Source organism: Drosophila elegans, unplaced genomic scaffold (assembly GCF_018152505.1).
Source record: "Drosophila elegans isolate 14027-0461.03 unplaced genomic scaffold, ASM1815250v1 contig_183, whole genome shotgun sequence".
NCBI classification, from domain to species: Eukaryota; Metazoa; Arthropoda; class Insecta; order Diptera; family Drosophilidae; genus Drosophila; species Drosophila elegans.
The window spans coordinates 1,705,588-1,733,292 of NW_024545550.1; the positions used below are offsets into that span (position 1 = coordinate 1,705,588).

The 27,705-nt window shown below is 38.6% G+C and overlaps 3 protein-coding genes across 3 annotated transcripts in view; 1 reads left to right on the plus strand and 2 right to left on the minus strand.

The window, feature by feature from the left end:
* The window catches only part of LOC108149740 (exostosin-1), a 66,293-nt gene that overhangs the window by 3,619 nt on the left and 34,969 nt on the right, over positions 1–27,705 (plus strand). The window lies entirely within an intron of this gene.
* LOC108149676 (G-protein coupled receptor Mth-like) lies at positions 11,834–15,010 on the minus strand. Its single transcript, XM_041707668.1, has 8 exons — positions 14,350–15,010; positions 13,574–14,083; positions 13,359–13,515; positions 13,114–13,290; positions 12,810–13,043; positions 12,569–12,749; positions 12,310–12,504; positions 11,834–12,240 (listed from the first exon to the last, which is right to left on the minus strand). Exons 2-8 carry the CDS (start codon positions 14,066–14,068, stop codon positions 12,165–12,167), a joined length of 1,515 nt encoding a protein of 504 aa, XP_041563602.1. The 5' UTR covers positions 14,069–14,083; positions 14,350–15,010; the 3' UTR covers positions 11,834–12,164.
* On the minus strand, positions 18,437–20,472 carry LOC108149739. Its single transcript, XM_017277518.2, has 2 exons — positions 20,382–20,472; positions 18,437–19,932 (listed from the first exon to the last, which is right to left on the minus strand). The coding sequence occupies exon 2, from the start codon at positions 19,914–19,916 to the stop codon at positions 18,576–18,578; it is 1,341 nt and encodes a 446-aa protein (XP_017133007.1). The 5' UTR covers positions 19,917–19,932; positions 20,382–20,472; the 3' UTR covers positions 18,437–18,575.

Here is a 27,705-nt window from a genome sequence, read left to right on the forward strand (position 1 = left end):
TAAAATTGATTTTCACCCTCAAAGCTTCGATAGTGGGGAAAAATTCCAAATATAACTATGGAAATTCCTTGAGGACAAGTTTTCATTAAGTTAAGTGCTGGCCGACCGCAATTAACACTCATGCAATTAATATTGTACAAGTATGTGGGGACAGGACCAGAGTGGCACTTTAAAAATTACATGTATGCCAATGTTTTTGTAAGTTAAAATACTTTTCATGTGTAAAAAAGATTCGGCTTAATGATTTCCTCTGAGAACTCAACATTATGAGTAATGTGTCCTTACTCTCCGAGTATATATTAAATAAGGAAAGTCTTCGAAATGTGTATTAAATTGACAGAAATAAAGCATTCATTCATTCATGAGATTATATTCGAACATTAAAATCAGTAATTAAAGATTTATGATTCACTGACTTTTTATTGCTAATTAAATATGCTAGAGGTGTGATAAAAACCATTAAATGCTTGTGCAAAGTAAAACCAGCACCTAAAAAATTATAAATAAATTCAAATTAAACAGCATTGAGCATACCACAAAATTCGTTTATTTTTTAATGTTATGCTTAAGTATTCAAGTAAAATTATCAACTAGAAATACAACAGCAGCACAAGCAAAATCAACAAACATGGCAAAGTCGGATGAAAATGTTCGAGGGTACGCCAAAGTGATGTTAAAGTTGTTAACAACACATACATACACAACTACGCACTCTCCGGAGGGCTGATGAAAAAGGAGTCGGGGGAGTGGGTGTGACCCCACCCCCACCTCCACCCCCACTTCACTTTACACATACAATTAAAAGCGAAAGGAACGACACGTACCGGGCCACTTTACAATTATACGTTCATACACCAACAAGTGCACTGAGAAAGATTGATACTAATTGGGATTAAATATAAATAAAATTGTGAATTACCCTAATACATATGTTCAATGACATTATTACTATTTTATTTTTGCACTTAAAATGTATATTTCAGTATTGGTACAACACTCAAAAACCTAGAATCTTTTGTTTACTGAAAGGTGTTCTACTATAGACATTAAACTAACATACCCAAATACTTTACAATAAAGGATACATTTTCAAAAGCTACTTGAAAGCATAACGTTTTGAAAATATTTTTTTGATAAATGGAATGACAGAATGGACTTAAGTCTTTAAAATATATATTTTATATTTACATAAAATATTATGACACTGTTTCTTAAACATTTAAGATTTGTAAACATTTGTTTATTGTGTACCAATATTGTTGAGCCGAACAGACGGAATGAAGCCTTACCAAACTAGCCACATATCCCAAGGCCGCCCGTCACCCGAACCACCCGAAACCACTCACACCGCACCACACACCACCCACATTTACATACCCAGTTGCCTGGACATCCTTTGCGGCTTCGCTACCCTGGGAAACTGTTGGAAAAGTTGTCTTTTCCCGTTTAATTGCAGCTCGCTCCCGCTCGAACTCCGTGTGTGAATTGCGGGAAAAGTGGGGAAAAAATATAAGCGAATGGGGCGGGGAAAATGGGCGCAAGGGGAGGGGCCGAGAGGGAAAGTGTGCTTTCTGGGTTCAGAGTTAATCTGCGGTTGCGAGTCTGCGTTTGACATTCTTCTTTGGGGCTGTGGTTTCTGGCTTTTGCTGGCGAGAAATTGTCTGAGATTCGGGGATATAATCACTGACCAAACAGGTTCCAATGAGATCATCATTAACTTGGCCAATATCAATCATTGGCGCTGATTTAGCTGACTAATCGATAAAGTCTGCAAAGCGTTTGACAGCTAGTTTAAGAGCGAATGAAGTTTGGCCATCTCAAAATTGGCTAAAAGTTTTTAATTATGTGAAAATCATAAAAGATGATTTTTAATTTCGTCTCCAATTTATTGGCAATGTCAAGAAACTTTTGAAAAAATGTAATAAAAGCCTTTATGATTTTAATCTTTTTTGATTTCTGGCTGAAGTATAGAAAATCTAATAAAATATTGTTTTTTTTTTATAGCAAAGTTGCACAGTTAATTATATTGATAGTGCTTTAAGTTTTTACTTGATATTGGCACACTAGTAACAGTTTCTTTAAAAACAATGATCCAACATCCAAGACATCCCAGCAAACCCTTCTAAACATCTAATGAGCAAGGGACCGCACTGTTTCTATGACACCCCAAATTGACTAAAGAATTTAGCGTCAATTTCTGGGGGAATCCCTGGAGGGCGAAATCAGCTTGCATGCTCTGGAAAAGAAAACTTTTTCATCCACCCCAAAAAAATAAGCAAGTGAAACCTTTTGCCAGGTGCCAACACCTTCGTTTCGCACGTTCTTGGCTTGGTTTTATTAACCTTTCATATCGCAGTTGATGGTGTGCGAATTTCATATGCTTGGCAAATGTGGTAAGACATAGATGTGTACATATGGGGTGCCACATACCCATCCGCTATCTATAACTTGGCTGACTTTTTGTGACAATTGCTTGCCGCTTAACAGAAACTTGATGGGGCTTTTTATGAGTGACTTTCAGCAATTAGAGGGAAAACTTCACCCTGTCGGCAAGCAATTCACCTTGAAGGGCTCGGCAAGTTGTGCTCATAATTTGGTTTCTTCCAATTAGCAGAGAAACGAGGACGCCTGCAACTCACTCCCCATCGGGCAATTATTTATTATTACTTTTTCCGAACCAGCTGCAGACGGTTTTTGTTGTTTTCGAAAGCTTTTCCGATTGACTCGCGCAAACATCTATATTTCCCTATATATGTAATATATAAGTGTATATGCAGGACTTCTGACATTTGGAATTCGTTGCACATGTCCATCCATTGCTCTTAGGGATGTTGGGGCTGCTGGTTTTTGCTGTTTTAGTTAGCTTTGAGTTTCATTTGGTCGGGGATTTGGCCCTGGATGTGGATTTAGATGTCGGTTGGCTGTTGGATGCTGGATGATGTTGGATGTTGTTGCACAGCATGCGTTGGTTGGTTATGCCAAATTGCAATTGCATTTTGCAGTCGAACATTTTTTGCTGCCACTTTCCCAGCGCACTCATACCACCCCTTCCGTAAATCGCTCAAATCAATTCGTTGCGGTTCGCATTCGGTTTTATTTCAATGCAATTCGATTCGCTTCGCCTTTGGTTTGGGCTAAAATTAGCTTTCAGCTCGGTGCGAGCTTTAAACTTAATTAATTTCCAGCAAAATCTAAATTCGCTCTTGGCTCTGGCCTTTGGGAAATTTTCGGCTACTGCAAAATCTAATCAAATCCAAGAAAATTGCAAGATGCACCTTTATGACTAAAAATGTTTGAGAAAGGAAATTGAATCATGCTAGGGAAATTTGGAATAAAAGAAACCACATCACTTAATGCGTTGCAAATAAAACTTTAACTGCATTGTTTTCAGTTCAGTGGCATACCAGTCATTGCATGCGATAATTGAGGTATTTAAATACGTCATTTATCAACTTATTTCCATCACTCAGAATGGATTCAATTATTATTTCCATTTAATTGTAATGCATTAAATTTTCTTTTTTAATTTGTTCCTGCATAAAGTCAGCAGGAACAAAGAAAAATTGAAAATTGAATTTCATATTGGGCGTTTTAAAAAATATACTCGGACATATAAATAAGTGTTGATTTATAATCTGTATGATTTACTACTTCAAAATCAACCTGTCATCGTATACAAACGAATTTTTTAGAAAATCGCCACATGTAATATTCCTGATAAAGTTTAATATAAAATAATTTTAAATGCTTGTATTTCACGTAACACCTGGATCAAGACGATAAACCAGAGCATTATAAAATACATTCCTTGGCCATCTGCTTTCAATGTTCCACACAGTTCCTCGAACCACAAGCACTTAATCTATGCCGACCAGTTGAATTGATTATGGCACAAAATTTCTGGGTTCTGGCACTTTAAGATGCCAATAACCAGACGAGTGTTTGGCAGAGAAAGAGAGAAGATGGGGCGGTCTACCGAGTAACCTTATCGGGGAAAGAGGCCCCACAGGCCTCGCCCAAGTACTTTCTACTTATGACGTGTAAGCGGCTCGAACAGTTTATGCGATTTTCAGCTTTATTGACGGCACGTGCCGAAACGGCCAACAGAGGGATGGTGGTATTCCCCCTCCTGAACGTGTGAAGCACTATCCGCCACGAGCCCATGGAACAACCTCGACCGACACGCCCATCCAACGCCGCCCTTTGTACCCGCTTCCTTAAAAAAACTCATTATCAATGAACCCAACTCGGGGAGGTTATCGCACTGGAATTCCGCGTCCATCTCATTTCAGATTTGCGACAGCCGCGAGCAATTTAAAAACTGTTCCTAAATTGTCTCGAATTTCAACGTTTTAGCATTCAGCGGAACCCTCCGACGACATCCGCTAAGTGACATTAGTTGGCATTTTTCCGCCTTTCTCCGCTCACTGGTCGTTTATCCTCGACTCTTCGACTGACTTTATGCAGATTTCGTTTTACTCGACTCTAAGGTCAGCCAAGTGTGCGTGTTTGTGTGCAGAATGAAAGCCAATAAAACAGTAAAGTAACTTGATGACCATAAATAATTTTTATGTTCAATGTTTTCGGTGGCCAAGCGAACTGCGTCAAATTAGCTTCACAAAATGATTTGGCGATAAATAGAACGCGCAAAAGAGGAAAAATCCGTGAAATTTATTTAGCCGAAAATGATGGATAAGCCGGAATCGTTCAAGGAAATCGACATCATAAAATGGCATTTGGGTATAGCTGAATTTGTTTTCAGTAAAAGTGTTACAATTGAATATTTTTTTGATACATTCTCTTTAGAACTGTTCAAAATTTGTTTAGATTTCCTCATATAACTAAAGTTTTATCACTGCAACAAATCTAATTAAGTTATCTTTCTTCCAAAACAGAACCAACTAAAACTAAATTAACTCATTCTCACACATTCCCCGCAAAAGTTGGTTTCCACAAAAATTTTTTAGTTCTCAACTTTGAGCATTCGGTCCAAAAACTAAAAAAAAAGGACCACGTTCTGGGCACTCTGAACAAATTATAATTCTATTGCGCTCAATTGAGTGGCGCCCAAAAAAAAAAAAGACACAATGCAGCACAGGAAGAGATCGGGGAAACCACTAAAACCACCAAACAATTCAACCACTCATCCCGCCGCATTCCTTTATATTTCGCATTTCATTTTGCGATTATTATTCCCATATACGGGTGGCACAGCGTTAATGAAATAAAAAATATTTAATTTTAATTTTATTTTGTAATGAGTCGTGATGGAGTGGAGTGTAGATGAGTGTGTGTGTGTGTGTGGACGGGGCCGCCAGATGTTTTGGTCAGGATTGCAGAAAGTTTGGCCTAAATATGCGACTGCCTCTGGATTTTGTTTTTATTCTCTACACTGGCTGCAAAATGTTTTTAATTATGCCCATATAGGCGAATGTGTGCGTGTTGGCCCTTTCACTTGGCTTGACTTGCCGCTCGGGCTCTTGGTTTTGCGGTTCGGTCCGTTCTAAATGCGCATTTGGCGCGAAATGGATTTTGTAAGCCGAAATGGAAAAATATAAATGCAGAGCTATGATGCACTAACCTAATATCTAGTATAGCCTACACTTACATTGAAATGTGCAGGGCAATTGGCCAAGGACGTTTTAAATCCCATGAAAGTCACTCAATGAAAAATCTAAAAATAATTTAATTACCTGTTCAACATCCAGTTTCTTATCACTTATATACATAGAAAAAGTAAAGTTTGGGATATAAAAAAATTTGTATATTTATTTATATTATCAATGCAAACGATCCAGGCCTTATAAAATATAAAATATATTTTTAAGGACCTTTAACACGACGAATGATTTGAAAATCCCTTTGGATACTCTTTAAACTCCCTTCAACTTTTTTTTTTGTTTTACCCATTCCAGTACTCTCATTATTTTAAAACAACTGCAGCAGTATAGTAAAAACGGCTGTGTCTCTGGCATATATACACATACACTCACGTTGTTGAAATAATATGTCATGTGTGCACATTTCAACCAACAACAACAACATAACGAAACACCCATAACAGAGTTGTTGTTGCCTCCGCTGCTGCAGTGCATTTGTTTATTTGTTTTTCCCATTATTTGGCGTGCTGCAAGCCAAAGTTTCGGCTTAAAGTTGGCTTTAAAGATTTTTCGGCTTTGCCTACTTTGGGGGATCTGTTTTAAATTTATGGGCGGTAAAAACAAAGGGAGGCGGGAGCGTGTTAATGTAATTATGATAAAATGCGTCACCGCAACGAGTTGAATGGGCTTTTGCCGCCCTAATTTCTCTCACTTCACCGCCACCATGGTTGTTGAACAAATTTGTTGCCAAAAACACGCAGCAACACTTGAGTACACGCGTCGTAGAAAACAATAAATTTATAAACGTTCTCTATGCCCCAACCGCCCCCTCGCCCCGTTGCGGAGTTATGCCAACAATAATGGCACAAAACGTTCTCCGTAGAGGAGCCCAAACGGGTGTATAGCTTCTGGATGCGGCCCTGACAAATGGGTGTTTTTCGGTGCTGGAAGAAGGCTCTTCTGGTCGGCGTACGTGCTTGGCGGAGGAGTTCGTAAGGGATTTTCCAACGGAGCAGCTAGAAAGGGACGAGAAGTGTTGGCTTTTCCGTATGTCTTACCCTGTAATACGATATATACTTTTGCTCTGGGATCTTCTGCTAAATAATGAAACACCTGAGATGGTTAGGTTATATAACAGTTAATTATAAGCATTGATTTTATGGTTATTCATAACTTAGTTCATACAATTATTATTTTAATGCATATTTAGAATAAATAATCTCCATAATATTAATAAGTTTAAATAATGAAAAATGTTCTTCAAAAATACACTAAATGCATTCTGTTATTTTTCTGTATTGTATGTATGTATTTAAAATACATTGATAGTTTTTTGCTCTGGAAATATTACACCTTTCTTTAATACTGATTTCCGACACCAATAAAATCGTAAATATTTTTAATTTCAGACCTCTTGCTTACTGTGAAAAATTGTACAATGTTGTGCCAAGTAAATTTCCAAAAAATCCAGCTTAGTAATGTCCATCATGCAAGCTCATCCAAACTTCGTTGCTGAAATGTAGACTTTATTTCCCTTTCAGTTTCCTCTTTTTCACTTCAAAATTGTTTTGGCCCAAAGAAGCGTCGCGTCATGTGTTTGTGTGGCGTTTGTGTTTGCGTTTTTATGTATTTGTGAGTATCTGTGTGTGGCGTGCGGTTATGCCCGCTTGCTAAACAATGAAACTTTATTTGCGATATTTCTCCGCACATCCTTCTCCTCCCTTTGCCTTTGTTTCCATTTGGTCCCTCTGTTGTTATTGCATTTCTATTGTTTGTTATTTACTTTGGCACTTTTGCTCTGTTACAATTTTAAGTTGAGCGACCGACAGACGACGCTGATGTTATTTATTGCCCGGCAACAACATCAGGAGCACAAGCAAAGTGCCGGAGAATCCGCTCACGTTTCAAATAAATTGATTAAATTTCATGACACTTCATCATGCCACAGCAGCCGCAGCCGACAACAACAATCAAATTTCCACGCTTTTTGAGCGCTTTTTTGGAGCTGGAACTATGTTACATAAAGCACTCTTTTGAGGGTTGAATGGGGTCGATGCACAGCGAAAAAATATTACCCCAAAATTGGGCTATAAACATGGAAATTCTTTTGTTGAGATGGCTTACGCAAATATAGGAAACTTTGGGCTAGGGGATCATTTGAAATGTTTCCATTATTTTATTAATAAATAATCCAAACATTTGGAATCGGAATTTCTGAATAAAATACATTTTAAAACCTCTTATTTTTTTGAAAAATTTTTTGATATATATAATTAAGTTTTAGTTCTATAAAGATTCCAAAAGTTTATGTTAAAACTTAAAACGAAACTATTTCAAAGGGTCTCCAATGTATTATATGTATATATGTATGTGCGTGGCATGCATGTCCTGCTCCTCTCGACATGATTATTATTATTATTATGCAAGCAGGCGAACCTGCGGCCTTTTTGCGCCTAAAAAACAGAAATGAAGGCACAAAACCCAGCATACTTTCAGGCGCTAATTAACCAAATTTCCCATACATCCGCAAACCGCCCACCATCAGCAACGCCCCCAGGCGTAATGAATATTTGAAAAGCGTTTTTTAATTGAATTTACACTCGTGTCAGTTCTGCGCCTTTTTTCACTTATTCCCTCAACATTTGTCTTTTGCCTTGTGAAACAACAAAAACCATATGCCGAAAGGAAAATACATACATAATAAAAACAGAAGCGCAAACATATAATCAAATTAAAAAGGCAGCATTCCACGTACACAAACATACGTACATATATTTATTTGATTTAATTAAAATTTTTCCTTCCTTGCCATTTATTTTGTTAGCCCCCCTTTACGCGCTCAGTTGGCAAATGAACTGCATAAAAGAAAAACCCCAAAAAAAAAACGAAACCGAAATAAAAATAAATACTCTTGTCAATAGGGAAAAGCCGAAGGAGTATTTCTAAATAAGTGAAAAAAATGTATTTGGGTTATTTGAACCTTTTGCCGGATCTTTGTGGGCAGCGTTGGCATTTGAACTTTGGACTGAAATTCCAGACAGCGGGTGAACGAGGGCGGCTTTCATATCAGGTCAGTCATTTGGTGTCTGCTGCTAACGACTGAAATTAATTGGGCGCAAGTATTTTGTAAATAAACTTATTTTTGAATACACTGTTACATCAAATCTTCATAATACTCCCAATTTTGAAAAAATATACATTAAAACTATTGAAAGGTGCCAACACGTAATTGTATCTTTGTTTTTCGTTTTTATATTGTGAAAACAACATTTCTATTCCATAAAAATTTAAATAAAAAGCAACAAAAGTTAATCGGATTTGACTTAGCCACAGAACTTTGCATTAACTTTAAAAACCATTCAAGTTTTGTAATGGCCACTTTCAAATACCAAATCTGCCACTGGAATTCTCGCTTTTTTTGCTTTTCTCCCACTCAAATCTCTATGCCATCCACCTCGAGGCGAAAATCTCTTCAAAGTTAGCTTCATTTTAGCACTTGATGTTCACTTCTGGACCGTTCGCATTTCTAACATATTTCCACTTTTATTCCACTGTTAATGTAATTTCATTTCACGCTTTTTCTCTCCACCATCTTTTCGCGTTGCCCCATGGAATTTGTGAAGGACTTTTCATGTGGATAATTAAGCAAAATACCAACAAAAGAAGGCAGCAAATGCCATAAAAGGGCAAAAATGGGAAATAAGCCAGCGCAAAAAGAGCAGAAGCGCAAATTGTTGATGTATGTTTTTCCCCTTTTTTATTTCTTTCATATTAAATTGCATTTTATTTATTTTGTTTCATACTCAAAGAACTTTATTTGCGGTTGAGCATCTGTACCCTTTTCATATTTTATTTATTTTCTGTTCTTATTTGTTCCTTTCTTTTGATGGCACAGCGATTGAGATTTGGCAGCTTATTAAATCTAAAATACTTTGCTTCAAGAATAAAGTAAAAGAGGTCAAAAAAGTCAAACTAGCAAAGTTTCATTTCAAAAATCAAATTCAACTCATAACTTTTCATTTGTATAGTTATTTACCCATTTTTTTAATATTATTTTATTTTCTTTAAATATTAAATGCTGCCTTGAAGAATTTGAATGTCCTGTTTTATCAAACAAGTGCTTCCCATGTTAACATTACAATATGATTTCCTTTAAAAATGTGAATAATAAGCTTTTATTGTTCTTTCTTAAAGGACTCATTTTTTGTATGTAAAGTACGTTCTAGGCCTTAATCTGGTTTTCCACTACATATAAACTTGAACAAATTCAGCCGTTCAATTTCGGAATATAAAAGTACCAATATTTATCAATTGGTTGCATTATATTGGTTCTCGCTACAAAGAAGTTTCGATTAGGCCAACAAATTGCAGTTCTTTCGACGGTTAATTGAAAGTCTGGCTCTTGCTGTTCGCTTTAAATCTCTTTTTCGGTTTCGCCCAGGGGGGGTTAAGGGGTTGTGAAGACCATTCAATTGCGGCAGCTGCCACATCCTGCCACACGGCCAGGATATGGAGTTTGGCTCTGCTCGACTACTGGCTGCTGGCTGCAATCGACAAAATGTGCTTCAATAGTTTTCTAATGGACTTCATCCGCCATTTAATGCACACACTCACACTCGCCAGGCAATTGAGGTCCGAAAAAGGCGAACACGTTGGCAGCTTGCAAAGATTAATGATCAATGCAGGCGCAGGACATGGCAGGATACGCCCCAGACCCACATATCCCCCACACACAAGACGCGATAATATGCGATTTGGAGCCTGGCATCGGGGCGTATCAATAAAAAAAATCCCCCTGCCACGCCCCCCTAGAACCACTCCAGCCGCCCAGATGCTACGACTGCTATTGACATAGCCATCGAGCAGCGACAGGATGGCATCCACATCCACATTCACATCCTCATCCTCGCATCAACTAGAGAACCGAATCCTTTCGCAGCAAAGCACTTGCCATGCATGAAGTTATTTAATAAAAATTGAATGACTCTCCCTCCATCGCCCAGGAAACTTTCTGTTTGTGTTTGGTTATCGATATGAGCAGCCATCCAATCGGTACTGCTGGATAAACTCCTTTTTCCGTATTTCGAGGCTATTAAAATCAATGCATTCACATAAGGAGAAAAGGTGAATGAAATTTCCAGATTTTGCTAATAGTTGGCTGGCATATGATCATATTCTATACTTTTAAAAGCACCAGATTTTTATTATTATTTATTATAATTTCAGGGATATAAAACTATAAGATCTATAAATATAAATGATGGTCTGTTTTCTCGTCCTCTTGGCAAGCTAAAAATAGGTTTTCGACTGCCAAATTTTAAATTTTAACTCAACGCCCAAACCAAATTTATTCCAAAAAATACAAGCTCTCAACAAAAATAAAGTTTTGCTTCATCGTGGCTCATCTTAGGGCTTTTATTTCTGCTTTATTAAATACATTCATTTTAACTCAACTCCCCGACCGAATTCAACGCCAAGAGTACAAGCTCTCTACAAAAATATGTTATGGTTTGCTAAAAGTTTAGCTACATCGTGGTTTTAATGAGCCAATAACCATTGAAAACCCCAATCAATTGCAATATTAAAAGTTTGCCATGAATTCATGAAGCTCCACCCTCAATATTTCCACCTGATGGATCCATTTCCGTGAGGGCGAAACTGGTGCAGCTGGATGTATTTTTTTTTAGAAATAGGAACTCAATTCGTGACGCGAAATGTAATATTCATTAAAATAATAATGCGCACACTTTAAACCAGAATCTAGTTCTACTCCCAGGAAGAAATTCCCAAAGGCAGGGGCGAATGCACTGATGTGAGTGGTTTATGCCCATATTCCTCCTCGGCGTTTTAGCAGTTTGCTCCAAATCCGCTCAGTGCAGTTTGGCAAATTGCGCTGCGTTATCCTCCGCCAACTTTTATGCCTACGCGGTAAAGAAGGGCAAAAATGTGAGGGGGTTTTCAGCCAGGACTACTCCCACCCATACAAGTGTCTGCCGTAATTGCCGCCGTGCTGTTGATTACACTTCAACGGCGAGCACACACACACACACACATACCACCCACTATGCCACCCTCGCATAAACTTGGCAACACACACACACACATCTTCATACTGGTGGCACTCGCCCGCTGGGCTTTTAACTGCACTAGTTTCAGCCATAAACTCGAGCTGCAGAACCGTGGAGCTGCTGAACTGCAGTTGTATCTGAAGCTGGAGCGCAAGTTGGGATGGAAGCTGTACTTGCACATGATTGCCAGCCGACAAAGTTGACGTTAACGTTTTGCTCTACTAAGAATGAACTCATTAAGATGGCTGTTTATTCAGTTGGGTTGGTATTTATAAATATATTGATTTTGAAATAAATAAGGTTAATTGCAAGACCCAAACGAGATCTTAAGGTCGTAAACACTTTAGGCATCTTTGGTAATTATTGCGCTTACTTTCAAACAAAAAACAAGAACAGGTTAATAGCAATTTACGATTCATTAGTACCGAATAAGTTTTCTGCAAGATCGACTTTTTTGATTTCCCATTAATGTTTTAAGTGATTTAAGAAGAAGTCGTTAAAAGCCTATTTTTTCCATCAATATATTTTCAAACTGTGTTTCGGCCTCCGTTTCCTTGCACTCACTCATAATGCTGTTTAAAAGGAGTCAAGAAAAAACACTTGGGTATTGCAATTATTTTACAAAATTGGTAATAACTTACCGCTTCTTTGAAAGTTTAAGCGTACTGCCCTTTAAAACGAAAACCACGAATATGATTGTACCGTGGCTCCAATTGAGATAATCGGTTACCAGAAAAATGTTGCTCCAAAATTTGTTATCTATGACCAAGTAGGAAATTATCTCGAAGCTCCACAAAAGTCCCATAATGACAAAAAGGCGCAGTAAAAATATGAAACTGTATAGGGAATATGGAAGGAATTAAAGACATCTATATATATATCTTTTATAACTTTATCTACGTTGATTTTTTCAAGTTTTTCTCGTTCATCTTCCGACTCTCCTTTTGATTTGAATAGTAGTCCTTCAAGTCCCTATATATTTGCAGCGTACGAATAGCCGTCAGGATAAACATGGTACAGTTAAAAGCAACCAGCAATAGCATCGGTCCAAAGAAGTAGATTATGGCAGACCAATCTCGAGCTGTGGGTGCAAAAAGAAGCTGCACAAGTGCTTACAAAAAAATTGGATCCCGGAACCCACTTTTTATCCAGCACCGGCCTAAACCGCACACACGTGGCTTCCAATCCTCGTTCTCTACGAACAGATCTGCCAAATAGGTAATTCCGGTTAAAACTACCGCCATGGCCCAGGCGTAAGTGCTGTAAGCCAGAAAGCTGTCGTTCGTCTTCGAGCCGTGAAACTTCCTCCAGAGGTGCAGACTCAAGACAGAAAGCCAAAGGAACGCGGCCATGACGAAAAAGTAGCCCATGAAACCTTGTGAAGATATCAAGAAGTGGTATTCATTGTTACAGTGTATTTACGAACTCGAAATCGATGAGCAAACCTGCTGTAGTGCAAAAGCCCTTCGATAAGTTCCACAGGTCAAGCAAAAGGAGGAGATAGGCCATTAGAAGACAGATCATGTGGCACATAAAGCACTTGCCCAGCAAGTTCCTTAGTTTTTTTAAAAAGCTGTACACGCCGATCGTTAGAATTAAACATATCATAGATATCATCATCACTGCGTAAATAGAGAAAAAATATAGAAAAGTCAGAAAGCACTTAAGCTGGTAATGCATTTTAGCTTACCGACGGTCTGTCCTGTTTTTGAGGGTTCTGGAGGTAAACAATTGTTAGGGACAATTCGAATGGTTGTTGAATTGCCGTCTGGTAAAAAAACATACTGGAAGCAATATTCCCGCTTGCTTACGAGCAAGTTATCAATGTGGCGTAGAAGGGTTCCATTCTATGGAAAGACAAAGTCCGTTAGTCTGCAAACATAAGGCACAATTATTCAGAACAACCTTGAACAGTGTGTACTCATCCTCTTTATCCCTGTTGTCCAAGTAAAAGATACTGTCACAACTAAGGGGCAAATCCCACTGAACCATTATGTCTGTCCTAACGTTCTTACTAACCAACGACTTGTCGTCGAGGGTCACATTTAAATGGGGATCGAGTTCGTCCAGCTCCTTCTTTGTCATGTCAAAACACTCGCCATTTTGCATTATTTGGTTTGGAGGGCAGCAAAACCTGACGCACGAAGTAAGTTGGCAAACACATCCTCTTGTGTGGACTGGCACCTTTTCCTTTGAGCCGTCTGGCAGAAGCTGGAAGTCATATTCACCCGTTAAGTTTTTGGGAATGCGTAGATCCTTATATAGGTATGAACCAGTCGAAAGCCACTGGCCTGCCGATACATCCACAGTGTCTAAGAAATCACAGCCTTCAATCTCCGCATTAGTTTTTTCCAACATCAACAGAAAAGGTATAACGAACAATCCCAAAAGTAGTCGCATTTTTCCGAAAAATATCTTAAAATAGAGGAAAGAAAATTTTTTTTAATGACTGGCTGTCATAATGTCTTAAATCATTAAAACATTGAAGAATCAAGTTGCAGGAATAACCGAAAAAGATTGATCAGAACCCTATTTTCTATAAATTTATTTTTATCTACAACCATTTAAAATAAAAAAACATTTTTTTTTTTCACGCGACTTTAACATTGCTAAGGGTTATTCCGGTATTACGACTCTATAAGGTATGCAACTAGTTAATGAACTTGAAGATTTTGGCGCACTTTAACAAAAAAATTGGCAAACGCTAGTGCCTTGACTTCATGTGTCTCCGACAACGGTTTTTAAATGACTGACTACTCCAAAAATATGGTGTGACAGTCCGCATAGAATAAATGTTAATGAGTCAGAGTTTTGCCTATCTAAGTTTCGGTTGTAAATTACGCATCTAAAAAACAAAAAAATTGTAATATGACAAATTCTGTTTAAGAGTTCGAACTCAAGCTAAGCAGGATGTGACGTTCCGGAAAGTCACAGAAATATATTCTTTTCTATCTTGTTTGGCTGCTGCTAAAGAATTAGGCTTCGCATCTTTTAGAAATATGAACCCATTTGAACTGGAACACTTTTGTCGCCTCCTCCGTATGCATATGGATGTGTGCAACTGCTCGTGTCCCTCTTTAGTTCGAGAGCCCTGGATCCCAAACTAAACGGCTCCTTTTCCGCCCCGCTCCTTTGCTCCTTTTTGCTTTTCCCCCCCATTTCTGGGTTATCCCTGTGAGCTGTGGAAACAGCTATATTTGAATATTTAATTTTTTAGCGAGCTGGGAACATTTCGCACTTCGAAACCTGACACTAAACGATGCCAGAGAGCTATCGTTGTTACCCAACCCAACCACCCCCTTAATTTCTGGCTGTGTATGTGGGGGTTTCGAGAAAGCAAACAAAATGTTTTCGGCGCCAAATGAATCAGCTCTTGCTGCCATCCTATATATGCTGGCTTCGTTGATTGCGAGTTCAATGCTCGCTGTGAGGACACAGCCCAATTGGCTTCAGCCAAGTTGTCCGAATTCATAATTAATATAATTTCGACACGATTCAGTTTGAGGTGCACCGCCACTCCCGTCCACAAAAACTGTCCATTTTTCACCTGTCACGTTTTTAATTAAAAGAATTTCGCTTTAATAAATTCAACTTTGACAGCAGCGGGTCGCCAGAAGGTGCGAGGCAAATTAATGAACGAGTGGCGCATGCATCCAGCCCACGCTTAACTGTTTCACCAGTTAACCAAGCAACAATTTAAACGTTCTTTCAATATTTAATTGACTTGGTCGACTGCGCCGTAAAAGAATCCCCGCAAAATTCCGTTTCAAAAAGAATGGCCGTAAGGATTGTCGTTCGTAGTCGACTTGCGTAATCGATTTGCGTTCTGTTTGTCATACCCTTAATTAACAATGTGTTACAATGGGCTTATTGTAGAGTTTGTGGTCTTTGAAATTTCTTCAAACATCCAGTAAGTAAACTTTATTTACAATTTAATTTAGTATTTTACGGATAAGGGTGTTAGTGTCAATAATTATAAATACATCAAAAAGCAAAAACGTGTGTTTCATTAGTACAGGGTTCAACCTGTTTGACATTAAATAAATTCCTGTTAATTGAAAACTTTTTTCCGAGGACATTTATTTAATTTTTTTATTTTATTTTTGAAATGCAACTTCCAGGTTAAAGTCCATTAATCTCTTTGAATTCTCTCAGTGAGTATGTATTTAACTTAATTTATACCATTGATCATTTTCAATTCCCGTTTTCTTATTTCAACATTGGCTCCACTTTTCCGAAATATTTCGTTGGGAAATTCCATTAATCCGTTTGACATTTCGCTGTTTTCGCCGTTGAATTGAAGCGACCCAGTTTGACATCGCCTTTAGTGCAGAAATCTCGAAACTTTTTTCTTACTCTATTTTCTGTTTCCATGAAATACCCCAAAAGAGCACGTTGAAGAAGAAGCAAAGTTGGGTGAAAAGTCGGAGGAGGTAAAAGTGGCAGAAAGTACGCGCCAAACTGTATGACATTATGGCCAATGCAAGGAGTTGTTGTTGATGTTGCTGGCCCACGCGCTCTACGTGCAATGTCACCCCAAATGTCGTCCTCACATATACTCTACTCACTGCACTGACAAAAATTAGCAGCTAAAACTTAAAAAAAAAACTTTTATTTTACATCTTAAATCAATTTCATTATGTCCCATAACAAAACATATTCCATGATACAAGTTATAAATAGTTTAGAAAATTATAAATATTCTTAGCAAATGGCAAAGATTTTTCGCAGTGTATTCAGCTCATACCCACTAATACCCGCACACTTTTATAGAAATCCACTCACACTCGCAGAAACTTCCGCTCTGGTTGCATTGTTCATTTAAATTCTAATTTGTATTTGGTGCACTCGACAGTGGGACAGCCTGCAGGGCGGGATTAGGGGGCGTGGCTGAGGAGGACAATGGGCGTGGGGTGGCAGGAACACGTTTCCTGCCAGCGGACAGGTGTACGGGTCGACATGAGGCCTGACTTCGAACCCACTCTTAGAAATGCACAAAAAGAAGCCAGCCAGCACAGCCATGTCCCAATAATGTCCTTGAAAAAAGGCAAATTCAAGTTGCAAACTTTCGTTGCCGTTTTCGTGGGCGTAGGTGAGACCTTGCCTGGGGCGTGGCCCACAATACACACAATTTGTTATTGTTTGATGCTCACCTGCTCTCCAGGTGAATATATCTTGATTTCGCTTTTCGCTGGCAAAATTTGAATATCCTGTAGACTTGCATTCATATTTTTAGGAAAGAAAATTGTATTTTCTGCAAAAATCTTTCGCAAGTATTGAAAGACTATAAAGCATCTAATTTCTTGATAGCTGAAAGTTTGATAAAGTTTTTGGCAAAGAAAAAGTGCTAAATAAAGAAGAAAACTTTTGTAAGCTTCGCTTTTTATTTCGAGAAAATAATTTTAAAGGTTTTTAAGAGATTCATTTGTGGCTTTGCAAGTTATCAATTTATGTTTAATTATGTCGACAAACAATTTAAAAATCAAAGATAATAATATTTCAATATTTTATTAAATAATAACAGTCATTAGCCAAAAAATAACTTAAAACTAATTTGGTGCATTAAACTATATTTTAAATAAAAGTGAAACTAAACTAATTTTAAATTAAATATTGTATCGATGTTGTCTTTATGTTCAAAGGTATATCTTCTGCAAAATATATCTCTGTAAGTTAAACTCGGATAATTCCTTTCCCACTTCGTTTTCCGCCAGCCCATTCCACAATCTAGAATTCTCTTATCTTATTTTCATTGCATTGTTGGCTATCGGCAATTCCAATCTGTAGGCTCCCCAGTTTTCCGGCGTTTCCCTGCATTTCCCTTGCCAGTTAAGCCGACATGTCGTTTCATTTAAAGTTTATTCGCGTTTTCTCTTTTTTTTCCTTTCATCCCCTTTCTCTTTCCTTGGGTTTTAGTGGGCATTCTGAGTTTTTTAATTCCGTTGCAGTTGCTGTTGTTGTTGGCGCTGCTTTAGTTGATTAAAAACCGCACTCAAAGTGGAAATGCGCCTTTCTTTGTTCGCCCCTCCATCTGGCTGGCTATCTCTTTCGTTTGCCCTATCCCTGCCTCTGTCGCACAGTGTGTCTTATGGCTTTTGTTCTGGAATTTATAGCAGGTTTAACCCACTTCGCCGCAATGCTCTCGATTTCAGACCGACCCCAAGGCTGTCGGCCATGTAAACTTTTTAAATTAGTTGTCAAATGCAGGCTGCTAAGCGGAATGCGATAACACACACAAACGTCCAAGGGAAAATCGCTAACTGGCATTAATTAAAAGTCAAAATATTTCCAGAGTTTTATGTCCGTTGCGGCATGCTGCATTTTATTGCGTGCCATGGGTGCATTGACTCCGAACCCGAACCCGCGAATGAAATGCAACTCGATGGGAAATTGCTGTTCAAATGTTTCGCCTGGCTTTTACTTGTCGAAAAACGCTAATCTTAAATCTTAGATAATCTAATTAAACATAGTTCAAATGAAAGTTCAAATAAAATCCGATTGTTAAATAATATTTTTATAAACTCTGCTTACCTGTTATCTCTGTAAACTTTATTGAAAGTATCATTTTTTTAATTATACCACCATTAAAAAAACTCCAGTTATAAAATGTAAATAATTTTAAAATAAGTTTTCCTAGTTTATTTTGTTAGTTTACCTGTTATGTACTAGTTTTAAATATAACTTGTTACAATTTTGACTTGTACGTTTTTGTACTAAATAAAAAGTTTGTTTTGTCATAAATTAAATTAAATAAAAGCCAAAAGTTGCATTGCTTGTTAAATAGGCAAGTTTTATATGTTACTGACTTTGTTAAACAAAACTACTGAATTTAGTTAATATGTTTTTTTTTGTCCGTGATGCTTAACTGCAGCTCTTGGCTCTTTGGTAGCTTGACTTCGAGTACCCCTCAGACTTCATCGTAGTTGGGTTTATCGCCAAACTTGACGGATCCCCGTTGCCGAATATTATCGCGCGTCTGTCGCTTGTACTGACCCCGTGGCGCCTTGGCCAGCGGCTGCTCGAAGGCCACGGCACTGGGCCCAATGGGACTGGCCAGCTGGAAGCCACTGTGGGCCACCTCCGAGGGCCACTTCTCGCCGTGCATCGCATCCACGAGGGCGGCCTCCAGTTCCTCCTCCTCCAGCTGCTGCTTGTGCTGCTGCTTCTGGGGGCGCTGCTGGTCCTGGAGGCGAGCCCTCAAACTGCTCATCGCAAAGGAGGGCGGTGTGGTGCTGCCCTCCGAGCTGTCCTCGTTCTCGCGGATCAGATATATCTCTTTGTGGTGCTGTTTACGGGGTCTTCGGGTGGTGGTCAGTTCCCTCTCGCGGAATTTCTTGAGGAACGAAGCGGGATAATTGGGTGCCTCTGTAGTGGTTGTGGTGGAAGATGTGCTACTAGGCGGGCTGCGATGTCTGGGCCTTGGAGCGTGTTGTGGTGGTGGTGGGGGATGTGGTGCTGGTTGGGACCTAAAAGTCAAGCCCTGACTGGGCACAAATCCACTCTCCATGGAGGCCACTGCCTCCACCGCCTCCACTTCACCACTGGCTTCACCAGTATGCTCGGTGACCTCGTACCGATGACCCATTTGCTTGGCCACCTCGTTCTCCGCCTCCTCCTCCTCTTCCCTGTCATACTCGAAGCTCACCAGCTTCTCGGGCTTGGGCAACAGTTCATGATCGCCACTGGATATATCGGTGTGCAAACGGGTTAGGGGTTGCGGTCTTAGTGTAACAAAAGAGGAGGGCGATTCACCCGTCTTGTAGACGGGTTTCCAGCTCTGGTACTCCATGATCTTGCCAGAGATCACTTCGTTGGAGGATCCGCCTCGAGGACGCTTCTTGAAGTACTTCTCCATAATCGCCTCATCGCTGGTCATGGGCGCCTTTCCCTCGGCTATCAATTCCTGCTCCTTTTCCAACTGCCGCATGCGATGATCGCCGTGGACCGTGTGAGTGATCATCATCGAGGACTCTGTGACTGTGGCCTTCGGTATGGGTCTCCTTAGTTTGATCACCTTCTTTGGCGATGGCCGCATCTTGATGATCTTCATTGGCTTGTTGTTGTGCGGATTCCTGATGATGTATTTCACTCGCGTCATCTCCGTGGGCAAGAAGTCCATGGTGGACTTCTGTCCATAGCCCGCCGTGCTCGGCATGAGATCCGTTAACATCGACTTCATCGCCCGGGCCCCGTTGAACATCCGTCCCAGCACTCCGCCCATTACGGAGTTATTCATCTCTTGCCACATAAATCGCCGCTGGATTCTGCGGAGAAAGTGAAAGTAAAAGTTTGTGTGGATTTTTATTAGACTTTTATGACGGTCATTAAATAAGTAACAAAGGATTAGAGGTTCATTAAAAGCTTTTGAAAGTAATAGTCTAAGTGTAGCAAACAGCATGTTGATTTTTTTTTGCTGAACTTTTAATACCAGAAAATATGTAAATAAATTTTGGGGTTTGATTTGCGGTGAGAGAGGTATATATAATTCCAAATGTCGAGTGTCTCTTTAAAGACTTTACTTCTTTCTGGGTAAAATCACTCAAATCACTTTAAATGTTCGCATCAAACATTTTAATTGGCAATCAATGAATGATTTTGTTTATATTTAATTTGTAACTGCACATTATGCTTACTTTGGGTTTTCGAATATTATTTTTTTATCCCATTACTTCGTTTTTTCTATTGTTTCTTTTTTCTACGGCTTCCGACTCACCTGTGATCTTCTGCCTGCTGTTCGCCTCTAATCAAAATCAGCTTCAGCAGCAACAGCAGCCAAATCCAATTGATCTACGAGAGTTGAAGTAATCCCAATTCAACCGGATGTAAATCGGTTGACAATGTCAATTAACTGATGTGTTACACTTCCTCGGTTATCCATTTCTGGCTTACTTACGCAATGCTTCCTCATATCGGCAAATACACTTGAATATTCCCACCGCTCGATTTGAATATTTCAGCAATTGGAGGATGCAAATTTCTCAAATTAAGAGCTCGTTTCGTGGCTGCTGGTGAATTTCAACTGTCAGCGCCTGCGCGCCAAGCACTTGCTTTTATATACTAGCAGTTGCCACTTGGTGGTTGCAAGTTGCTAGTTGCAGGTTGCAAGTTGCAGTTGCTCCAATTATTGGAGCTCGTTGGCTTTGAGCTTGGCATTGGCATTTTCACTTTCGTGGGGAACAATGGGCTTGACTGATAGGCTGGCCTGGCCGCCTTTCGTCGAGCAATTAGTTCCATTACTTTTTGGTATCTTTAGTGCCTGTGGTTTTGTCTGACTGCTTGGTTTTTCCTTCCTTTATTTTGCATTTTTTGTTGCGATTTTTTTGTTTTTTTTTTTTAACTACCCCCCTGGCTTCTACTCTTCATTTCTATTCGGTTTTTAGTTTCCGTGTGCATTTTCTTGCTGCTTGATTTCGCCTGCATTTTGCAGCTGCCTACCGGGTGGCGTGAAGGCTTTAAATAAGTTTTAAATATTTTTTAAATCTCATCAAGAGCTTCGATTTGCACCAGGCACCAGTGCAACTGTTTAATTATGACTTAATATTTATTAATGAGGGTTTTCAGCTTCTGCTTTGTTGCCAGCACTTCAATTTATCGATGCCAGGCGTTCGCTCACAATATATGGCATCCTCATCATCATCCTCATGCGATATATACATGTATACTAACCATCATCATCATCATCATCATCAATACGCCATCTGTGGGCCGAAACGTGCCAAACAATTGGGTTTGGTAAATGACTTTGTGGCGTGTATGCACTTTTCTGCTCATCATCATCAATTTAATGATGGCCATGGTAATGCTGTTGATGTTTATTGAGATATTTTTTCTGTTTGATCAAAGTGCTGCACTCGAATGCATATATATATCTGTGCGGCAGGTGGAGCCACTTCAAAGTCAAATGCCTCATTATCAAGGAACGTGTGTCAACTGCAAAAATATTTATTGAAATATCTTTTTGAAGGAGCCGAGTGGTAATAAGAGATATTTATTCAGTTTCCAGGAATTTGTTTGCGGTTTAAATTTATATTCGTAAAGGTAGAATAGGTCATTCTAACTATAGGCAACCGTTTCTAGTTAATAATAAATATATTCTAGCTTTGACCCTCTTTTTGTTTGAGCTAAATACATATTGATAAAACATCTATTAATGCTGCATACAAATATTTATTTATGAAATTTAACGGACTACTAATTAAAAAGAGCTCCGAAAATTGAATTAAAATTCTCTGATAAATATCTAAACTTGTTTCCATTTATCTTTATTTCAATTAACACTTTGTTAAAACGGAGAAATAATTAAATCGCTATCAATAGACTTCAACAATGTTAAATTAAAGGACGTGTAATCTGAGCTCTAACACTGCTAGTTATTACTATATCAACCTTCAAATAAAAGTAAGTCAATGTCTTAAGTCATTTTAAGCCGCTTTGGTTTGCCCTTTACGAGCTTATCAAGTTGCAATAATTGCATTTGTGCACTAATTGAACATCTGTTAAATAGAAAGAGGCGGTGGGACATGAATACGTATATATATTACCGCCCACAACACATCAATAGCGTTTGCTCGACTCTTTGGTTGCTGGCACATTACGCATACGCATCGTTGAGCGAGCTGAAGCCTTGTTTAATACGCGCTCCACGCTTCAGTCAATAATGTATTTAAAATGCCATTTGTGTAAATGGATTATGTAATCGATGCAACATTGTGGCAGTGGCTGCTAATGCAATATGCCCCTTGCCTTCTCCACATGAACGTTATACATGCTCCACATGCACACTTATATAGACATATTTGTGTTATTGCTGCCTAGCCTGACTTTGCTGATAATGCTAGCTTACAGTCGGAGTCCTGAACTCCTTGTCGTTGTAGTCGTCCTTGCATAAAAGCAAATTGATGCCCTAAGCCAAATATAAACACAATAAAACCAAACAAGCCGCAACAACAATGAACCAGCACACACGCACACAAAGAGAAAAATTGTCCATTGAAATGTATACATTGATAATAAGGTAAACAACATTGTGTTAATTTTAAATCTTGTAGAATGTGATAAAGTGTTGAAAACTATGTTTTTATTTATAAAAGTAAATAAAATTTGATGTCGAAGTTATCCAAAATATTACTTAATTATAAGACACTAATTGCTTAAAATTACATTTTTAAATGTATTCATACTGTTCCCCTATTGTTCAGCTTTCATTTTCTTTAAAACCATCTTTAATAATGGGTGGTATTCGGATTTAAGTGTACCCAGATACACTTTGGGTTAGCCAAGTTTATTATTCTTTAATGCTAAATTGCTAAATTGAAATGCCTATGAAAACACACCAAAATCTTTGACCATTTTTGCAAAATATTTTTCAATGTGCAGACAAATGCCTGCAGGGAATATGAGGATGTGAAGGGAGTGCGGTGTTGCTACTGCCTGTATCCTGTATCAGTTGGCCAAGCATAAGGCAACAGCTAACTGCAAATTGTATGAGCTCGAATTTCGCCTCTATGCCACAGATTTTTCCATCTCACCCCCTCGACTTGTTTCTCAAACGTTGATAACATTCGCATTTCGGCTCTCAGGATAGACACTCTTTTGGGCAGATAACCACAGCTCGAGGGATAACAAAGGCATCGCCTGCTGCAATAACTTTGACGAGCAATGGAAACAGGCCTGAGAATCGGACCCAGATTGATACGGATCGATGGTCGCTTACATTAGACATCCAACAGTGGACAAAAGGGAGCCAGGAAAGTGGTCAGATTTGCAGATAGCACAAAAGAGCTGACGTTGGAACAGGAAAAGTCAATTTAAAATAGTTACAAAGAGATGTACGAGGAATCTTGTTTAATACTTTTATCAAATTTAATACGTATAAAAATAAATATATTACCTCATAAGCCCATAGGTATTCCACCAAAAACTATAGATCTTTATATCTTAAAAGTTAATGTTTTCTTGATGGCTTATATTTTCATAAAGCTGTCCATGTGCTTGACTTATTTCCCATTAAAAATATATTTATTTTTATGTCCTACCCATTTTCTGTTTTTATTTTTCTTCTGTAAACCAATTTGTTGATATTGATGCTGTTGTTGATGCTGCTGCTGCTGCTGCTGTTGCTGCCGTTGCTGCACTTAATATTATATTTACATTTATTTTGCGAGAGTAAAAATGCATTTACCTGACGTCCGCTAGTCGAAAACCCTTCAACTTTTCGTCCTTTTTCCGCATTTTGCTGGAGTCTCAGCAGCATTCTGATGTCCTTCTTGTTGTTGTTGCCTGCACTGATTTAAAGCCAGGGGCGCTTCTGTTGTTCCGGTTATTCAATTTTTTCTCTTTTTATTTGGTGCTCCGAACTGCTCTACTTTGCTCTCGTTGCAGTTTTGCGACACCATTTTATGCTCGAAACACAAAAGACTGGAGCTGGAGATATTGCGCATACGCCACGTTTTCTCAGCTCACCATCCATGGATTGTGAGCTCATGTGAATGTGACGGGGCCATCACAAAAGCTTTGAAGTTGCATAGATAAGCTTCGGTTGGAGCAAATGCTGCATAGCCCCGGGCGATTTGGCCGCGAAGGCGACAACTGGCAGAGGGTCTGTGCTGTGGAGAAAACATAAACTTATGTCATAAGCCATAGCCTCTTGGCAACGCACAAGGGTCCCGTTCCAGGCATTAACCCATGTAAGCCGAAGTGTGGCAGACAATGGCCCCGGGCCACACAGATAGCCCAACTCTATTCGCACACTAAAAGAAAAAGCATAGCCCGCACACATTTTAAGCTTATTTAATGTGCGCATAAATTATTCAGAGCGGACGGGCGGCGGGGTGGGCGAAAAAAGCTTCGCGTCCTGGGCATACTCAATTATTTTAGATTATGTTTGGATTAGTGGTCAGGAGCAGGACTCCACTAGGACCCGGTTCATTGGTCCCTCTGTCTGGTTATTGCACTTTATTGTCATTGGAGCCGCTCTGGCGATGACAGCCCTCCGAATGGCTTTTGGGTCCTTCGCCCGACCGGCTTCCTTTTTTTTGGTTGTGGCCTGCAGCCCAACCCAATCAATATTTAATTGACCCATTTCAAGGCATTCTTTTCCTATGAATGGGGAGTTTTTTCCCCGGTGAAAACCATTTTATCAATTGCTGCGAATAAAGGGCGGCAGATTAAAGTAAAACCATAAGTCAATATGGAAAGTGTTAAATACTTCAATTTTATAGAGATATTTTTTTTATTAATTGTCGTGATTCCTGTTTTTAAAGCACATTGAGACTATATGAATTTTTTTCTTCAGTTATTTTTTTCAAGAGATTTATAAAAGCTTTCAATTAATAGAGTTTTTTTCATGATTTACCAAAGTTAACTTTTTGTGGACATTTTTTTGTCATATTAACCTTTTATTTTGTTATAATTTGGAACCATAAACCATTTGATATTTTATTTATTTATTTTATTTATTTTTCCTTGAACTTTTTTAGAGGCTTTTGAATGTATTTTAGTAGTATGTTGTACTGGCTTTTTCTATTTTTGTTTCTACAATTTTTATATATTAGTCTTAAATTCCTCCCAGTTTGCTCAACGCAATGTGTTCCTTTAAATTAACTTTGAATAAGACCTTTACCACATCCAGATACTCGGATACTCCAGGCCAGTGAGCCATTTAGGGCATAAATTAGATTAGAACAGACCATAGCCGGTTCGTAATGGGCGCTGAAAGCATTTTTTTTTAGCCGCTTTTGCCAGGCCATGTACTTAATTTATATTAATGTGGCCGCCATCTCTCTCTGTCTCTTCGCTTTGTACATCTGCCAGCGTCCTAAATTAATTTACACGACGCACGACAAAAAGCGAGTATCTGCAGATTCCCTGATGCCTCATAAAATCCTCATCCTCGTCCCTTGCTATTTTTTTTGGGCCTTCAAATTACTTGCATGGCCATTGATGGTGGATTGTTGTTGCTGCCACGGACGGCTGTCATATTCAATCAAATTTGTTATGGAAATAAATTGACAAATAAATTGTTGGATCCATTTATTCGTATCATTAGCGTGTCCCATAGCGGCAAATTGGTTTTCAATTTGATTTTCAAATGAATTGATGGAATTCTAAAAGATTTATGTTTTTTTTTACTGTTAAAATGCAATTCTTTGTGGGATTATTTGGAGTTATTGTAACAAAAAAAAATTTAGTGGGCTTACATATATTTTAGAAATAAAGATAAAATTAACATTTTGTAGTTTTGCTTTTGATCGCCAGAAAATTCTGTTTTGTATTTTTTGTCAACCATTTTTCTAATTGACAGCCTATGCATGTTTTACCTTTTTTTTGCTAGCAGTTTTTTTGCAATAGGCGGTTACTCTCCTTAATTTAAATTTCCGAATTATTTCAATTTAATCGAGCTTATCCAGATTTTTGTCCCAAAAATATATATGTATTGGTTTACATTTATATAAATGAATTTTTATCGATACGCTTTAAGCAAATAAATCTATTCCAATCGAAGTGACGCAATTTTTTGTTGTGGCTTTTATTGGCGTAGCTTTTGGTTTAATACGCACACATTTTGTTTCATTTCGATTCTGGAGCCGTAACCTCAGAATTCGCCGGCGGCAACGACACGCTGATTAAATCAAATAACTTATGGCTTAGCTGCCACTTTTCCTTGTCCTCCTTTCGTCCTTGGAGTCCAGGACCAGTGGCAGACGTTCCCTTGCCTTTTGCAAGGAGTAAGAATACTCCCAGTTGTCGGACAACGGAAATCAGCGCTGCCCAATCTGCTGTGTGGCCGAGTTTGGTTTGGTTTGGCTTGGTTTAGTTTTTTGGCTGGATGGATGGTGCTCGGTGGTGCAGAGGTGAAGTGGAGCAACTGCCGTGGCTCATTGTGTATGAAATTTGCTCAACTGCAAGCCAAGCAGAAGGAAATTGCACATACACACAACCACACAGCGTTATCCTGCTCACTGGATTCTCCTCATTCTTTTTTCTTTCTCCACCAGAAGCTTTTTCTTTTCTGCTCGACTGCTGATGCGAAAGCTTCCTTAAACACACACAAAAAAAATATTAGTATAGTATAAAAGTATTTTAGGTAATATTTATAACCTAATTTTAGCTTATTTTTATTGTCCATATTTTAAACTTGTGTGATCTTTTAAAAACTGGACAATTATTTCCAAATTAAGATTCCCAAACACGAAATATATTTGCTGCAATTTAACATTCAATTGGTTTAACAAAAAAACTATGAAATAAATGTTTGATTTTCTAATTGCTATCTCAAATTTAAGGTACGTTTAATGGGTTCGTACCTTTTTTTTATGATTTTTTCTATAGTGTACAGCCATTTTGCTAAGCCATACACTCGAAAGCGTTTACTGTCCGTGGTCGAGTGTGTTTGTGAGGGTGTATGTATTCTGTATGTGGTTATGCGTGTGTGCACATGTGTGCCTGCCATTGTTAGTGTCGCTGTCGCAAAGTTCATCTTTTGTTTCAATTGCCGCTCTGCTGACGGTCAGTTCAGATTTCTGGCCGTATCTAAGCGGAATGATCCCATCGTACTCTCCTTCCCTGCGGTTGGTTTATTGCAATTGATTTTGACGCCGCTGTTTATGCCAACTGAACAATCGGAGCAGTTTAATCCAACTGCCACTGCCACATTCGCGTTTGTGTTTGTGTAAGCATTTCCCGATTGCGATTGCGATTGCGATGTAAGACAACAACGCCAAGCACTCGAATAAAATCGAAGCTTAGGTGAAGCGGTTGACGAGTGGGAAACGCTGTGGCAATCTTTGTTAAAGACGGCTATAAAGCATGACTAGAATACTGACAGACACAACATTTTTCAGATACATATATACGTATATATATATATGTACTTTAAACGAAATCAATACAAGTTTTATTTTAAATGTTAATTTACTTCTGATTATACTTTTATGTTATATTGCGAATTCAAAACAATAATTTGAAATTCAATAAATAATTGGCAACATATTCTAAAATTGTTTTCAGTATGTTAGTCGACCCGAAATCAATCTAAA